The sequence below is a fragment of the Nicotiana sylvestris genome, chromosome 9 (assembly GCF_000393655.2).
Source record: "Nicotiana sylvestris chromosome 9, ASM39365v2, whole genome shotgun sequence".
NCBI lineage: Eukaryota > Viridiplantae > Streptophyta > Magnoliopsida > Solanales > Solanaceae > Nicotiana > Nicotiana sylvestris.
In genome coordinates this window covers 118,020,134-118,036,491 of record NC_091065.1, presented here as the reverse complement: position 1 = coordinate 118,036,491, position 16,358 = coordinate 118,020,134, and the positions used below count along the sequence as shown (strand labels likewise).

The following is a 16,358-nucleotide window of genomic DNA, read 5'->3' as shown; positions in this document are numbered from 1 at the left end:
GTTCTCATCTATATCAAGCAGTGAATCAGACTCTTCAGAATCATCAAAGTGCTCATCAAAATCAGATTATGATGGTTGAAGGTGATAGGATGAGAAGTTATTGCCTTCACCTTCATCTGATTCTTCCATCTCTTCATTTATATTTGCCCAATTATCCTTATTTTTATCATTTTCGGTCCTATTTATATCATTATCGGGAGGTGACACATCAACCCTAGTATTTAACCCAATGTCATGCCCATGTGTTTGTGGAGTGGGGTCCGGTTTAGTTATGTACTCAACAAGAATATGATTACTAATTACATGGATAATACAAGTATCAACAATGTCACCACCTTTCAATATATTAAGAAACTTTAACACGTCAACATCTATTTTTAAAATGTAATAGCCACCCCTTTTGTTAACTTTGCATCTAAACAAATCAACTTTTAAAAATCCTAAGTCCCTAGCAAACTTGTGAAATAACATAATATGCAGCTCATCAAAATCAACCGAGGACAAGTTAGTCCATTTTCATACCTTAGCTCAGGGTCCGATAGAAAACTACCACCATGGTGGATTTGTAGGTTGACTATGCTTGAAACCATTTTCTTATCATACCTGCAAAGTAACAAAAAAATAGTGTTATCAATGACTATTTGTTATCAAAAGTTGCACCTTTACACAACTCTATAAACAAACCAACAAAAAAGACAGATTTTTAAAGTAAAAAAGCTTCCAAGATTCCTTTTTCGTCCCCACAATACCCTATAATATTCAGAAATACACTCGTGGACCACTAACAATTACGAGACCCGACAAACTTCACAAAAAATGTATAAATCTAAGATGAAATTCTGATTTAACAAAAAAAAACTAAACGGAATAACTAATTATGCCATTACATGCACGACACTACATTAAAATTTTTTTTTACTTCAAAATGTAATGAAACAGAACAAAAGCCCCATATATTGAGAAAAATTAAACAACAATTACGATCTAACCCAACCTTCCCCTAAAAACCCTAAACGGAGCAAAAACTCCATATATTGAGGACAATAAAGATCAATAAAGACAAAATATGAAGAACATATGAAGAAACTTACCCCAGAAACTTCGATAACAAATGCGACCATGAAAATCTCGGCAACAATGACGGAGAAGAGAGGAGAGACAGAAATGGTTCGATGCTTTCTAAGCCCTAAACTAATCAAATAACTGTAAAATGAGGGAAAAATTTGGGTTTCGGGGGTTAATAATCATTCTACCATTTTATTTTCCTATGTGGCACTAATAAATGACCTAGAGCCTATGTGGGTTAAATTTCTTGACGTCCTACGTGTAGGCGATTGTATTACATGAACTGGAAGCCTCCTGCCATAGGCGTTTATTATAAGCGGTTTGAATGAGTGTAAGTTTTCAATTAGCAAAATGATAAGTGTGGGGACCGGTATGACAAAGTGACACAAGTATATGTGCCATTTAGGCCATTCCGCCTTTAGTTGAAGTAAAAGTGAAAATGATTAGGATATGACAATTGCGTTTGTGTCCAACTTTCTCTATTTCTTTGTCTGTTCCTTTTTTTTTTTATAGAAAATTTATAAATGCCAATTGGTGTGTTTTGGTACTGCAATAATACAATTAAAAATATGTGGATAATACATCACAATTTGTTAATGGTGAAAATGAACCCTTAACATGTTCACATGTGACAACAACAACAACACAGTAAAATTCCACCAAGTGGGGTATGGAGGGGAGGGGGGAGGGGGAGTGGAGAGGGTAGAGTGTACGCAGACCTTACCCCTACCCCGAAGGAGTATAGAGGTTATTTCCGGAAGACTCTCGGCTCAAAAGACGAACCGAGATAATAGATCTTTACCAGCAGCAGCAACCAAAGAGATAATATAATATCAACATTGTAAGAGATATAAAATAGGTGGAAAGACAATAACAAAAATCGTTACTAGTAACACAATACTATGAAAACGGGAAAATAATGTGAACACAATATACGCCACTAGCAGACTAAGACAAAAAACTATCAGACTAGCCCTACTCCCCGCATAAAGAAGAAAAACGCTCGACTAACCCTACCCCTCAACCCCAATGCTCGACCTCCACACCTTTCTATCAAGAGTCATGTCCTCGGAGATCTGAAGTCTCACCATGTCCTACCTAATTACCTCGCCCCAATACTTCTTAGGTCGCCCTTTACCTCTTCTTACGCCTGCCAAAGCCAACTGCTCATGCCTCCTAACCGGGGCATCAAGGCTTCTCCTCCGCACGTGCCCAAATCATCTGAACCCCGCTTCCCTCATCTTGTCGTCCAAGGGAGACACACCCACCTTCTCCTGAATAACCTCATTCCTAATCTTATCCAGCTTAGTGTGCCCGCACATCCATCTCAACATCCTTATTTCTGCTACTTCTAATCTCTGGATATGCAACTTGTTGACTGGCTAACACTCAGCCCAATACAATATGGCCGGTCAAACCACCCCTCTATAGAACTTACCTTTAATTTTTGGTGGCACTTTCTTGTCACACAGGACTCTAGATGCTAACCTTTATTTCATCCGCCCACTCCCTACTTGGTGCATGACATCCTCGTCTATTTCCCCACCCCCCTGAATAATTGACCCAAGGTACCTGAAATTTCCTTTCTTGGGGATGATTTGTGAGTCAAGCCTCACATCCACGTCCTCTTTCCCCGCCACGTCGTTGAACATGCACTCCGGGTATTCTTTCTTAGTCCTACTCAACTTGAAACCTTTATACTCAAGTGCCTATCTCCAAACCTCTAATATCTCGTTAGCGCCGCCTCGCGTCTCATCAATCAGAACGATATCATCATCGAATAACATACACCATGGCACCTCCCCTTGAATGTGGTGTGTTAGAGCGTTCATCGCCAGGAAAATAAGAACGGACTGAGCGCAGATCCTTGGTGTAACCCCATAACAACCAGAAAATACTTCGAGTCACCTCCCACAATCCGAACCTGAGTCTTTGCTTCATCATACATGTCTTTTATCACCCTAATGTATGCTACCGACACACCTTTCACCTTCAGGTATCTCCAAAGAACCTCCCTAGGGACCTTGTCATATGCTTTCTCTAGGTCAATAAACACTATGTGCAAATCCTTCTTCCTATCCCTATACTGTTCCACCAACCTCTTTATAAGGCGAATAGCTTCCATAGTAGAACGACCAGGCATGAACACAAAATGGTTGTCTGATACAAACATCGGCCTCTTCATCCTCCCTTCCACCACCCTCTCCCAAACTTTCATGGTATGACTTAGTAACTTGATACCCCTATAGTTGTTACAATTCTGGATATCACATTTATTCTTGTGCAAGGGAATCATCGTACTCTATCTCCACTCATTTGGCATCCTCTTCGTCCTAAAAAGAATATTAAATAACCCCGTCAGCCATTCCACGCCTGCTCTACCCATATACCGTCAAAACTCTACCGAAATTTTGTCTGGCTCGGTCGCTCTGCCCCTACTTATCTTACGCATAGCTCCCACGACCTCCTCCACCTTAGCACGCCTACAGTACCTAAAGTCTTGGTGGCTCTCGGAGTGCCCTAATTACCCTAGCACAATATCCCTGTCCCCATCTTCATTCAGTAGTTTATGAAAATAAGGCTACCGCATCCGCTTAATCTAGTCCTCTTCTACCAATACTCTGCCTTCCTCGTCTTTGATACACCTCACTTGGTCCAGGTCACAAGATTTCCTCTCTCTCGCCTTAGCCAGTCGAAATAACTTCTTGTCCCCGCCTTTGGCCCCCAATTCCTCATACAGACGACTGAGCGCTGCATTCTTAGCCTCCGCGACCGCTAACTTCGCCTCCTTCCGAGCTACCTTATGTCTTTCTATGTACGCTCTCTTCTCCTCCTCGTTTGTGCTCTTCACTAACTTACGATACGCTACTTTCTTAGCTTCTACTTTACCTTGAACCATGTCATTCCACTACCAGTCGCCTCGGTGCCCCGCCAAAGTAACCCTTGGCGACCTCTAACACCTCTCTCGCCACTTCCCTGATGCAGTCCGCCATCGTTGTCTATATTAATAACATTAGTCACCTTGTGCTTCAAGAATGGTTTAATAAATTTCAAATTATAAAATTAATACTAACAATCTTTTATATGAACATTATATATCACGTGATGAAATTAGTTGTATATTGACATTAAGCTACCAACTTTATCTTGTCACAGGGAACTAAGAGATAAATCTTGCGATTTTTCCTTTTTGCGAATATTGTGATAATAATTTAAGATGAATAAACTCCCTAATAGCGATAGAATGTGGATAGCTTATTACTTTAAAATCTTATTGTGAAGTACATAGAGGTGAAAAAGATGAATTTTGTATTCGAAATATCAAAGTGAAAGAACAGTGGACATAGCTTTATTGAATCTCTAAGCACCAAATATATATATGAATACTCCAATCACCAATACCACTGCAGTAAAAGATAAGAAAAGGAAAAAGGCAAAAACTAAAAGGACCAAAAATGGATCATTCTATTACAACATTAATGACCCAGTGTCCAGCTTTCTTTAAAAATGTTGCAAACGAATAATTGTCCAACTTCTTAATATCCTAGGAATTACTATGACATATAATTGCCTTTTGTTGATTAATAACTTTTGAGAGATGAAAATATCTTTATCATAAAGGACGCCAGCAACCAACTTTACGAAGAATGTCCAATCATTTGGTAGGCTTTTACAATTAAAATGGTTATTTCCTCTCATATTCCTAGTATTTTATGTTGTTAGTCTCTTATAAAATAGTATTTAAATTAATATCACAATATTTGATTTGTTTCAATAATAGCACTTTTTATAACTAATGTAGCAGATAGTGACGGTTAATTCCTTAACTCTTTCCAAAAGTTAGGGATTACATAATTATTATCTTATTTCTCTTGCTCTTTCATTCATTCATAAATCATATCTTTCTTTCCTATTCAAAATCCTAAGTAATTAAAAAACAAAAGAAGCAATCCTAGTAAAGAAAAACATTGCTTTTTCATCTTCTCCCATTTTCCTTCTCTTTCAACTAAAAAGCAATCGTAATTTTAAATAGATTAGAAATATTTTCTAAATATAAAATGCGAAAATAAACATAGAAGCATATACATTATAATTTATTATAACTTTCGTATAATTAAACATTTCTAATTATTAAATTTGCAATATACTAGAATTATTTCTTAAATATTTAATGTATATTGATTTTTCTTATGTATTTTATACCTATTATGTAAATATACCGGGAATATTTTCTAAATAAAATGTGCATAAATGCAACATACATTACATTGTCATTGTTTTTGTATAAATAAATGTTTTTAATTAAAATTTACAAAATACTAGAATTATTTCAAATAAAAAAATAGAGAATAATATATATAATAGTGTTCTATGGTAATAGGAAATCTAGGGATTGATATAATTAATGGAGTGTTGTATGGAAAGAGGGAATTTCGGGTACACGTGATTTGGTAAGTTTGGAATTCTATTATGGAATGTAAAATATTTGCTATCATGTTTTGTTAATTGATAATTGCGGCTAGGGTTATGCAATTTTTTTTCTAAAACTTGCACAATTATGTTTTTTGCCCTATTATTTTCATGTGTGAACAACATTTTACGAATGATTTCAATTAATCAACACAACATAATGTGAATATAATATTAATTGTTGAAACAAATCCTCCAAATTTATTTGGCACAAGTAGGTTTATATCAACCCTGTAATTAAATTTAACAAAACATATACTACTATGACAAAGAAGCAAATATGACATGGCACAATGCACAAATGATGATTGGCTACAATTGGCCAGTTTCACCAAGTATCCCCTCGCTAAGTGGATAAGATATATTCTTTATGACAAACTCACAATAATAATAGCCTATCCCCTGATTTCACAAACAATCCAATATTCCAATGGCAACCATTCTCCACCCCTCATCTTTCCTTTCCTCCTCCTCCTCCTCCACCACCACTACAACCACAAAACCACCACCCTTTTCGAGACCCCACGCCAACCTTTCACCACCCTCTAAACCACTTCTAATCAAATTAACCACCACCTTAACAGCCACAGCATTAGCAACCACAATATTAACAACCGCTTCCCCGTCACTAGCAGACTCTCCCACAACCTACCACATTTACTATGGCACAGCAGCTAGCGCCGCCAACTACGGCGGCTACGGTGGAAACTCCGACAAAAAGGCGTCGGCCGAGTACATTTACGATGTCCCGGATGGATGGAAAGAGCGGCTGGTGTCAAAAGTTGAGAAGGGAACAAATGGTACAGACAGTGAGTTTTATAACCCAAAGAAGAAGACTGAGAAAGAGTACCTTACGTATCTTGCAGGGTTTAGGCAATTAGCACCTAAAGATGCTGTCTTGAATAATTTGGCTTTATCAGATGTGAATTTGCAAGACATCATTGCTAATGCTGATAGTGTTACAACAGAAGAGAGGAAAGACGAAAATGGGCAATTGTATTATGACTATGAAATTGATGGAGTAACTGCACATAGCTTGATAACTGTTACTTGTGCTAAGAACAAGCTGTATGCTCATTTTGTCAATGCGCCAGCGCCAGAATGGAAGAAGGATCAAGACACCCTGAGGCACATCCATCAGTCTTTTAAAACTGTTGGGTAATATAGGATTGTTTTTTTCTTTTACTATGTATTTGCATTTGACTAAAGAGGAAGAGTTTTGGAATATGTAATAAGTGGACAATACCAATAAAGAGATTTCCATGTTCCTAGCTTTTCTGGGATGTGTGTTTGACAAGGGTGAGAATGAGGCATAGACCTCTACCCGTATATTGAAATCCGAAAGTGAAACACATGAAGACAGGGGAAATAGTGTCTTAACTCTTCATAATCGACGCAGGAATTGAACTTGCTCAATCCTTACAAAAAGTTAGACGAAAAATATAGTGATGGTGAGTATGGTAAAATGACATTGGGAAAAGAATGAGGGGACTCCCCTCCTTTACAATGAACTTACAAAATGTTACATCTTGTATACATAATTCACCTATGCAAAAAGAACTTTTGACTTTCTTGATTCTGGAATTAGGTATTTTCATCTTCTCCAATTTGAGATGTCCCTTTGCAGCTTCCGGTAATGAGTGAATATTCATAGAACTATCTTGGTTGCGTGGCCATCTTAGCTCCCTAGTTAGCCATAATGTCTGCTACATCATTAGCTTCCCTGTAGTAAATTCCATAGTGTAGTAATTTTGTCTGATATCCAGTTAATTGGTAAGCCTCACTCTGAGATATCCATTTTCGACTGCACCAATCAATTCCCATGTGAATAGCAAGAGTTTCAGTAGCATCATTGCTTTGTAACCAAGGTTGGCTGCAAATGTTGTAATTGATCACCTTACTATCTTGTTGTGTTTATTATACTTTTATATGGTTTTTTGATGTTTCCCTTCTTGTCTATATTTTCATTAATGTTGTGCTTATACTTTCCCGAGCGGAGGGTCTATTGGAAACAAACTCTCTATCCTCACCAGGTAGGGGTAAGATCTGTGTACATACTACCCTCCCCTGACCCCCAGTGTGGGATAATACTGGGTATGTTGTTGTTTCAGCTCTAATAACTCCCCTTCCCCCTCTGTTCCCTTTCAAATAGCCATCAGAATTGAGCTTAATGAATTCACTTCTTGGCTTATTCCTAACACCTTCGTCACACTTAGTCTAGCTCTTGCAGATTATGTTCAATACACATTGTCCCCTGGTGTAAAATGATTAATAAAAGGAAAAAACTCATGAACACATTGCACTACCTCATTATTTCTCTGGTGTAAAAGTCTAAATAATGGAGGTTTCTCTAGCCCAAACTTGCTATTACACCTCATTTTCCCTAGCTGCCAGCAAATCAAAATAGGAACAAACTGACAGATCATTTTCTTCTTGAGCCTTTAGTCCACCAACAGATTGGTTACTGTCTGATAATTCCACCTTGCATAAAAATAAACCCAAGCTGGCTTGAGTAGTACATCCAGATAGCTTGACTGATTTGCTTCCAATCGACGTCTTCAGCTTCTGGCCACAAACAACAAGAACTTCCAGACAGCAAATTGGTTCCTGTTCCTGTACCACAACAGATATATTGTAGCCTATAAAGTAGTTGCATTGTCACGAATACACATCTATATCTGCTAAAACATGTTTTTGGTTCACACTGCACTGTGTTACGGCTTGAAGAGGCGTCTAATTAAGCACAAGCAGAATAAAAGCGAAAACAAACTTATGCAAATCCTGTGGTATAATCCTTGACTACATTTGCGAGAGTCTAGCTTCACTAAGGACCTCAATAATACATACATTTTCACTTCAACCATCAAATGTTCTGAGATAGCTGCAACAAGAATACAAGTTCGAGAGAAGACAGACTAGCACATAATTATTTAGACATTACTGCTGTTTAGCATTTTAATAGGGAGGGGCTAAGCCTTTGGGATGATTGTATAAAGTTCATGTCACTCCATTTAAGCTCGTCTAAGCATAGATCAATTTTATTTATTTTCATGTCATACTTTCAAGTAACAAAATATTACTCCCAATATCCACTGTGGAACTATAAATAAATCAAACTCAATTAGAAGCAATTCGGTACCGTCGTTGTGGCCATTGGAAGAACAAGCAATTGCTATAAATCAAACTCAATTGGTATAAATTATTGCGCAAAATAATAACCCAAAGACAGGACAAGGATTTTAACTTGTGTATATTGAGGAATGCAGAATTGGGACTTAGGTAATTTGACACAACTTACTAAAAATTCGGTCCCGGAGGTTTTTGAAAAATAGCTAAAAACTTTTTGAAACTTCAATTTGAGGATTGTTTTTAATAAGGCTGAACACATACAGAGACACTTAAAGTTGATACAATTTTTTATTTAGACACTTAAACTCAGGGGTGTTCCGTGACATAGGAAATCAAATTAAGGTGAACTCCACATCTTTCTTTTAGTAGTACGCACTGATTCAATTCTGTGATTAAATCAAATTCTTCCCTTCGTCCTTGTGTTCGATTAGGGCCCCTGCCCTCCATTCTCTCAAGTACCTCTAAGATTCTTCTGCTTGCTTTCATGTAGTTTATTGGGATCTTTTGTTTGTTCCACAAGGTAGTCAGAGCCGGGCAGTTTTTCATTAAACATGCATGATAGTCTTCAACTGCACAAAAGTTGTGCGGAGAACTAGTAAGAATTGTTCCTGCCATCCAATTCTTGACGCATGGCGAGATTACTCTACCACTCTATAAATGGAGGCTCAATAAGCGTCTTCACTTCATTTGTGACTGGTGAAACTCATCGAAGAGCAAGACCAGTAGGTCGGTTCTCTCCCGAGTATCATTAGTGGGTCCACTGACTTTTTTGATAAAAAAGAAAGGTTAAGATCAGGGACCCCTAATATAATATAATTTGATCACTCCTCTCATGCAGACTCTTATTGGATGCCAATCACTCAGCTTCTTTGTTTAATGAAGGCGCATTCCCCCTGAGTAAGACCATTCTTTTGTCTTAACTATGGCAGAAAAGGTAAATTAGCCCCTGATTTCACCCTTTCTGATTTCAAGCTACTTGAGCCTATTGTTTATTGGTCCAACGGCCTCATCGCTAGTTGTATCTCTGCGGTCTCCCTGAAGAGCTTGATGGCCGGAAGCTCCAGACGAAGATATCATACTATTTCGGACCCCATTCTCGATCTCCAAATATAGAATGAGACTTGTGTCCCCCTTCCATCCAATTGTCGTACTACAAAATAAGGCGAGGGATTGAAGAGGTTCTCTCTGTACTTTGTTTCAAATAAGCGCCTTGAAGCTCCATCCAACAAGCCATAAAAGAAAGGAAAAAATTAGTAAAGGTTCCCATCGCGAAACTAACTCTTCTAAAACCTGAAATTGGGGAAGAAGAAAGAAAGGAAGGACTTTCTTTCTTATTTCTATATTTCTTTCCCATGACGACTAAGAACAGGCAAATTAAAAATTCATTTCAAATTTCGGACCTAAACATCCTGCTGCTCATGGCATTTCACGATCAGTATTGAAAATGAACGGAGAAGTGAGCCGATTCACAAATTTCTAAATTAAAATTTAGCAGGAAAATGGGATGAAGCCCACCAATAAGCTTTTGACAAAATAAAGGACTCCATTCTAGTGCCTACAACACCAAGAAGCCTTTATTACTATAACTATTAGTCACTGCTCAAATCCAGTAGGAATATCAGGAATAGTAGGATCTAATAGGAGTTTGCCTTGAAATGCAATGAGGGAGCCCAGAGCTAACTAACTAGTCAAGTGAAAGGATCCCGCTTACCCACTCCCCTTTCCCCTAATTGCTAGGAGCCTCGTCTTCTTGACTTATGCCTGCTACTTTATCTTGACTTATGCCTGCTGCTTTATCTAGGAGAAAAGAATCATAGATATGCCGGTCATTAGAAGGAAGAACCGCCATAAAAAGATTCCTCGTATAACATTTATAGTAAAACTATGAACGGGAGCTAGCAATCCAGACCGTATTGAAATGGTTTCTGAGACACAACATGGAAAAGTAGCAATATTAAGAAATAAGGTCCAAGAATGAAGAAGGAGTAGAATTACTGAATGAATACGAGTTGTGGCTAATACCCGAGGCATGAAACCACTATCTATTCATGTATTTTCAGCACTAATATGACCCTTACACTCATTCTATTGGATAAACTTACCGCTCCAAAAATAACTGGCAGGACGCGGTTTAGGCGCACTAATATTGATCTTCCGATAATGAGCGTTGTAATGATCAAAAGAAAAATGTCCTGGCTCAGCACTACCACAACACGTGGATAGAAACTTAATCCTAAAAAGAGAAAACCCATCACAGAACAATCATAAGAAGAGAAGAAAGAGGTTCAGACCAATTCAACCCTTCCTATTAAGCAATTATATACTACCTGAAACTTGTTCCAATTAAGAACTTCTTGCTGAGTTGGCACACAGAGTGAGTTTCACCTACCATAGGCGCGTCAACAGCAACAAAAATGGAATTTTTGTTTTTCCCTTTTTCTTTCTTCCATTCTTCTTCTTCTTCTTCTTCTTATTCTTCTTCTTCTTCTTCTTATTCTTCTTCTTTGGAGAATTGAGATCAACTCTAGTCTCCAAACCCCCAATGGTTACCACACACGACCGATATACACGGTGCACAATAATAGTATTACCCACCGGCGTAGATATATGAACAGATGAAACTAGGGACTCACATGGCATATCCAGATAATGAGAAAATACGATGATGCATACAAATAAGTGTAACCAGGGTCAAATAATACAGAGGCATCCCTGTGGCATACTAAGACAATACCTGTAATCACTGTGTTTGAAGCAATGGCATCTGGTCTGGCGGGAAGAGCATGGTCCTGTCCGCCACCTGATCGACCTCCCCCTATAGGGCGACCCCTAACTGTTTGAGCTCCTCCCCGAGCTGGCTGGGCGGGTGGTGTAGCTGCTGGTGCTGGTGCCATCGACCGAGAACTCTGCTGTGGAGACCCACTCAACATCCTAGAGAAATCGCTCTTGATATGACCAAGATCTCCGCACTCGAAACAACCCTTCCTCTAATGGAACTACTGCTCCTGATACCCCGAGGAACTACCTATAGAAACCTTAGCGGATGAGGTATGGTGAGAAATCTGCGCTGGTAGTGCACTAAATGAAGATTGGCCAGAGCGAGCACTGTAAGAACCATGGCTAACTGATGCACCATGATGAGCTGGACGAGCCATCTAAGCGGGCCTATAAGTACAACCCCTGCTGTGGTAGGACTGCCCCCAGAAGGTATACCATCGAAATCACCTGAACCTCGAGGCCTCTTGGCCTTCCTCTCACCACACTCCAGGCTACAGATCATCTCTATCTATCGAGCATTGTCGACCACCTCGTCAAAAGTCGCACCAGATACCCTCTCTCAAGTTATAAGCAATGACAGCTGATATGTGAAGCCATCAATGAACCTCTTGATTCTTTCCCTATCAATGGGAACCAACCGAACTGCATGACGGGCCAACTTAGAAAACCTAATCTTGTACTGCATCACAGACATCCCATTCTGAGAAGCTGACCAAACTGTCTACGTAACTCCTCTTTGCGAGATTGAGGCATGAATTTCTCCAAGAAGAGAACGGAGAACTCGTGCCATGTAAGTGGTGCTGCAATGACTGGCCTACGCCTCTCATAAGCCTCCCACCATCTGAAGGCAGCCCCAGTGAACTGAAAAGTAGTGAACGAGACCCACTGGTCTCCAAAATACCTATTGTACAAAGAATCCTCTGACACTTGTCCAAGAAACCTTTGGCATACTCCGACTCTACCCCGCTGAAAGATGGAGACTGGAGCCTCCTAAACCTCTCTAACCTCCTATGCTCATCATCAGTCATAATAAGAACCACATGGGCCTGAGTAGCTGCAATTGGCTGGGCTGGTAGTGCCCCCGGTGTCTGGAGTCCCTACATCACCTGCTTTGGTGTGCGGGTGGCGAGAGTCTAAGTACCTCCCCAGCTTAAAAAGTGGTGGCTGCGGCCAGAACAGAGACCGCCTGAGCAAGACTGGTGCACACGGTCTGAATCTAAGCCAAGGCCTCCTAAAGGCCTGGAATCACAACGGGCACAACTGGTGCCTGAGCTGGACCCACTGGTTCAACTGTATTTGGTACTTGCTCCTGAGCTGGAGCTACTGATGGGTCTACAGGTGCTGCCCTAGTTGCTGTGCGAGCTGCACCCCTACCTCTACCGCGTCCTCTACCGTGACCTCAACTTCTCACGTCCCTAACTGGTTGTACTGGTAGCTGTCCATCCTTTCCGGTCGCACGTGTCCTCACCATCTGTGAGAGGATAGAATAACAAAAGTTTAGTTACCGAAATTAACAGATTTGCGCAACAAGAATTTCGAGAATGTGAAGTTTCCTAAGGGTTCGGCAGCCTCTCGAAGATAAGTACAGACATCTCCGTACTGATCTTCAAAACTCTACTAAACTTGCTCATGACTCGTGAGACCTATGTAACTTAGGCTCTGATACTAAGTTTTCATGACCCAAAATCCTAACCTATCGTGATAGCGCCTAATGTGGTACTAGGCAAGCCAATATTTCCAATATATTTCTAACATTTAACAAAAATGAGTCAAAGTAGTTTTAAATGACAAAAATTCTCATAAACGGGGTAAAAAAAAACACAAAACACAAATGCGGAAAGCTCCAAAATCGGGATGTCACTAAGTTCATGAGCATTTATACATCACCAGTCTAGAAAAGTAATGTCTATGATAGGCTGGATCTAAATACAATAAAAGGAAAGATAAGAAAGGAGAAACAAGGTTTGTGAATGCCAGGCAGCTACCTCGAAGTCTCCGAAGATCAGCCGTGCAAAGTACAACACCCACTGTGTCCAGAAACACCTGGATCTACACACGAAGTGCAAGGTGTAGCGTGAGTACAACCAACTTAGTAAGTAACAATACTAAATAAAGAACTGAAGGTAGTGACGAGCTCTGGAATTATAGTTCAACTTCAAAAAATTTCAACATAGGAAAATAGACATGCTTTCAAGTTCGACAATTTAGGCCAAATTAGTTATCTCATATCAATTCAAGTAAAACAAAATATAACATCTTTCAGAAAAATTCCAGACAGTAATATATGGCAGCTAAGTGTAATAATAATGAAGTCAAGAGCATTCGCTCAGAGCAACAATCACTCAATCTTTCTCAATAGCTCAGCATTCGACACTCGGCACTCAGTACCTGTGCTCACTAGGGGGGGGGGTGTATAGACTCTGGAGGGGCTCCTACAACCCAAGCGCTATAATTGCACGGACAACTCACGTGCTATAATATCAATATCTGGACCCGCACGGACAACTAGGGGTGTTCAAAATCGAACCGAAACCGAAGCTTAATGGCTTATTGGTATCGGGTTAACGGTTTAACAGATGGGGAACATGTTGAATTTTTTTTATTAACTGCTATCAGTTTGGGGGCAGATTATTCAATTTTCTTAACGGATAATCTGTTAACCCGTTAAGAATATATATATATATATATATATATATATATATATATATATATATATATATATATATATTAAATAATCAAAAACCCTTCTTCCCCTTCCAGTACTCTCTCTCTATTCTCTATTAGGATATGGTTGTGGAATGGTGTTTGGATTTTTTATGGGATATGTGATTTTCTTAACAGGGAGACCAAAATGGATTGTGAGAATTGTCAACGAAGATGGATACAAGATGGTTATGGAGTTTAAGGCAAAGAAAAGACGTCGGAAAAGAAGAGGATGAAGTAAAAACAAGTGCCTTCTATTGTTTGTAAATTTCATGCATTTTTTGCATTGCACCATTGACAATATTTGCTAATGCTTTTGTTGTTTGTACTGTCTTTGGTTTCCATGCTGAACAAAAGGCAAAGCTAATAATGAAAAGAGAGGAAAAGAAAGAACAAAAAGAATATAGTACGAGTATATTTTCTATTGGACAATGTTGCAGAAATTTAAAACTTTTTGTGTTCCTCTATTTGTCTTGTAATGCCAAGTTTCTGTATTACCACTGCTCTCCAATCCATCAAAATGACATATGCTTCAAAAGTTTGTTCTTACTGTTATAATGAGTTACTGTCTTTCCTTTTCCAGTTTCAAAGTCCTAAGGAAGTAAGTCTGCTATAAACTCAAAGAGCGTCATGTGCAATATAGATTAAATTAGGCCGATAAACCGCCTGATAAGAGCTAAACTGATACCAATCCGCCCGATATCTTATCGGGTGGATAGCGGATTAATACATTTAAAAGCCGATAACCGCTAAGTCAAACCATTAAGAGTAAATAACCGCCCAATCCGCCCGATAAGCATCCCTACAGACAACTCACGTGCTGCACATACATCTAACGTTCTATAGTATCAATATCCTCACAATCAGGTTGATGGGTTATCAATGTCTTTACCTTATTCTTCTTATGTTTTGATGATCTAACAAACTTGTTGTGAAGAACCAGATAGAGAACCTGGCCCACATGGTATATATTTCAACTGACCTGGTCCAAGTCTGAAAATCAGCAAATGAATGAACGACCACAGGGAGGAACACAATAGGGACCTGGTGACCTGGTCCCTTAGGGTCTGGTGACCTGGTCCCTTAGGTCCTTTAGGGTTCTCCAACACAAGTACAAGTCAGTGACTGTCCGCAATCATTATAAAGAGGAACACAACAGGGACCTGGTCCCTTAGGGTTCTCTGACAAAAGTACAAGTCACTGTACAACTAGAATGTAGCAGCAGAAGGTGACCATCTCGCAACTGTTACAGAAGAGGAACACAACAAGGACCTGGTTCGTTAGTGTTTTCTGACAGAAGTACAGGTAGACTATCCAGCTAGAACGCTATAGCACAAAAGTGGCTGTGCAGATAGTACAACAGTCACTTCTCATTGGAAAGAAGAGTGTATCAAGAATTGACACCACTATCCATTGTGATGTCTTTTGTGATATAACAACCTGGTGCAAGGCACAACATCTTTGTGCATTTAGTGATATTCTCTCAAGCATAACAGTGTTCATCCGGCATTGAAGTCACTAGTGTGTCAAAAACAAGAAGACAACTCCACTAAGGATCAGTTTCTTAATGAGTTTATGTATATCCATAGTTGAGTTGTAATCTTGTTATTTGCTCTTCATTGTATTTCCTAGTTTGCTTTCTTAGAAGCTTTGTCTTAGAAACAAACCAAAAATTCGTAAACATCCGAGTTTATGTTGTGACTAGGAATAGTCATAAGTTTAAAGCCTTTGTAACTAGGATAGTTATAAAGTGGCTTGTGGTGGGTGCATCACAAGTTAGTTGAAGTCTTTGCAATAGGGTTATTGCAAAGTGGCTTGTAATAGAGAGATTGCAAGTTAGTGAAGTTAAAAGCCTACAAGAGTAGGTCATGGTTTTTTGATCCCCTTGTGTGGAATTTTTCCACGTAAAAATCCTTTGTCTTCTTTACTTTCAGTCTTTATAGCATTCTCAGCATCATCTTATATAGGAGCAGGTACTCTATAGTTTGGTGGGCTCATATAAACTAACATTTGGTATCCGAGCGGGTTCTTTATAAAAGGTTAACACCTAGAAAGGATTTCAATGGCTGCTCCACCTAACTTTGAGGAAGGAAAATCAACCTACAGACCTCCCAGATTCAATGGTGAGTACTATGGCTGGTGGAAGACCCGCATGCTTGATTTTATGATGGCAGAAGACTCAGAACTGTGGGACATCATTTGTGATGGTCCCC

General features: G+C 39.2%; 1 protein-coding gene across 1 annotated transcript; it reads left to right on the top strand.

Annotated features, from left to right (window-relative positions):
• The first annotated feature begins 5,920 nt into the window (after window positions 1-5,920).
• Window positions 5,921-6,809, top strand: LOC104222112 (thylakoid lumenal 19 kDa protein, chloroplastic). Its single transcript, XM_009773302.2, has one exon. The coding sequence runs from the start codon at window positions 5,966-5,968 to the stop codon at window positions 6,695-6,697; it is 732 nt and encodes a 243-aa protein (XP_009771604.1). The 5' UTR covers window positions 5,921-5,965; the 3' UTR covers window positions 6,698-6,809.
• Window positions 6,810-16,358: the final 9,549 nt, after the last annotated feature.

Excerpts from the sequence above, each read along its gene's own strand:
- LOC104222112 (XM_009773302.2), top strand. The coding sequence starts at position 5,966 with ATGGCAACCATTCTCCACCCCTCATCTTTCCTTTCCTCCTCCTCCTCC.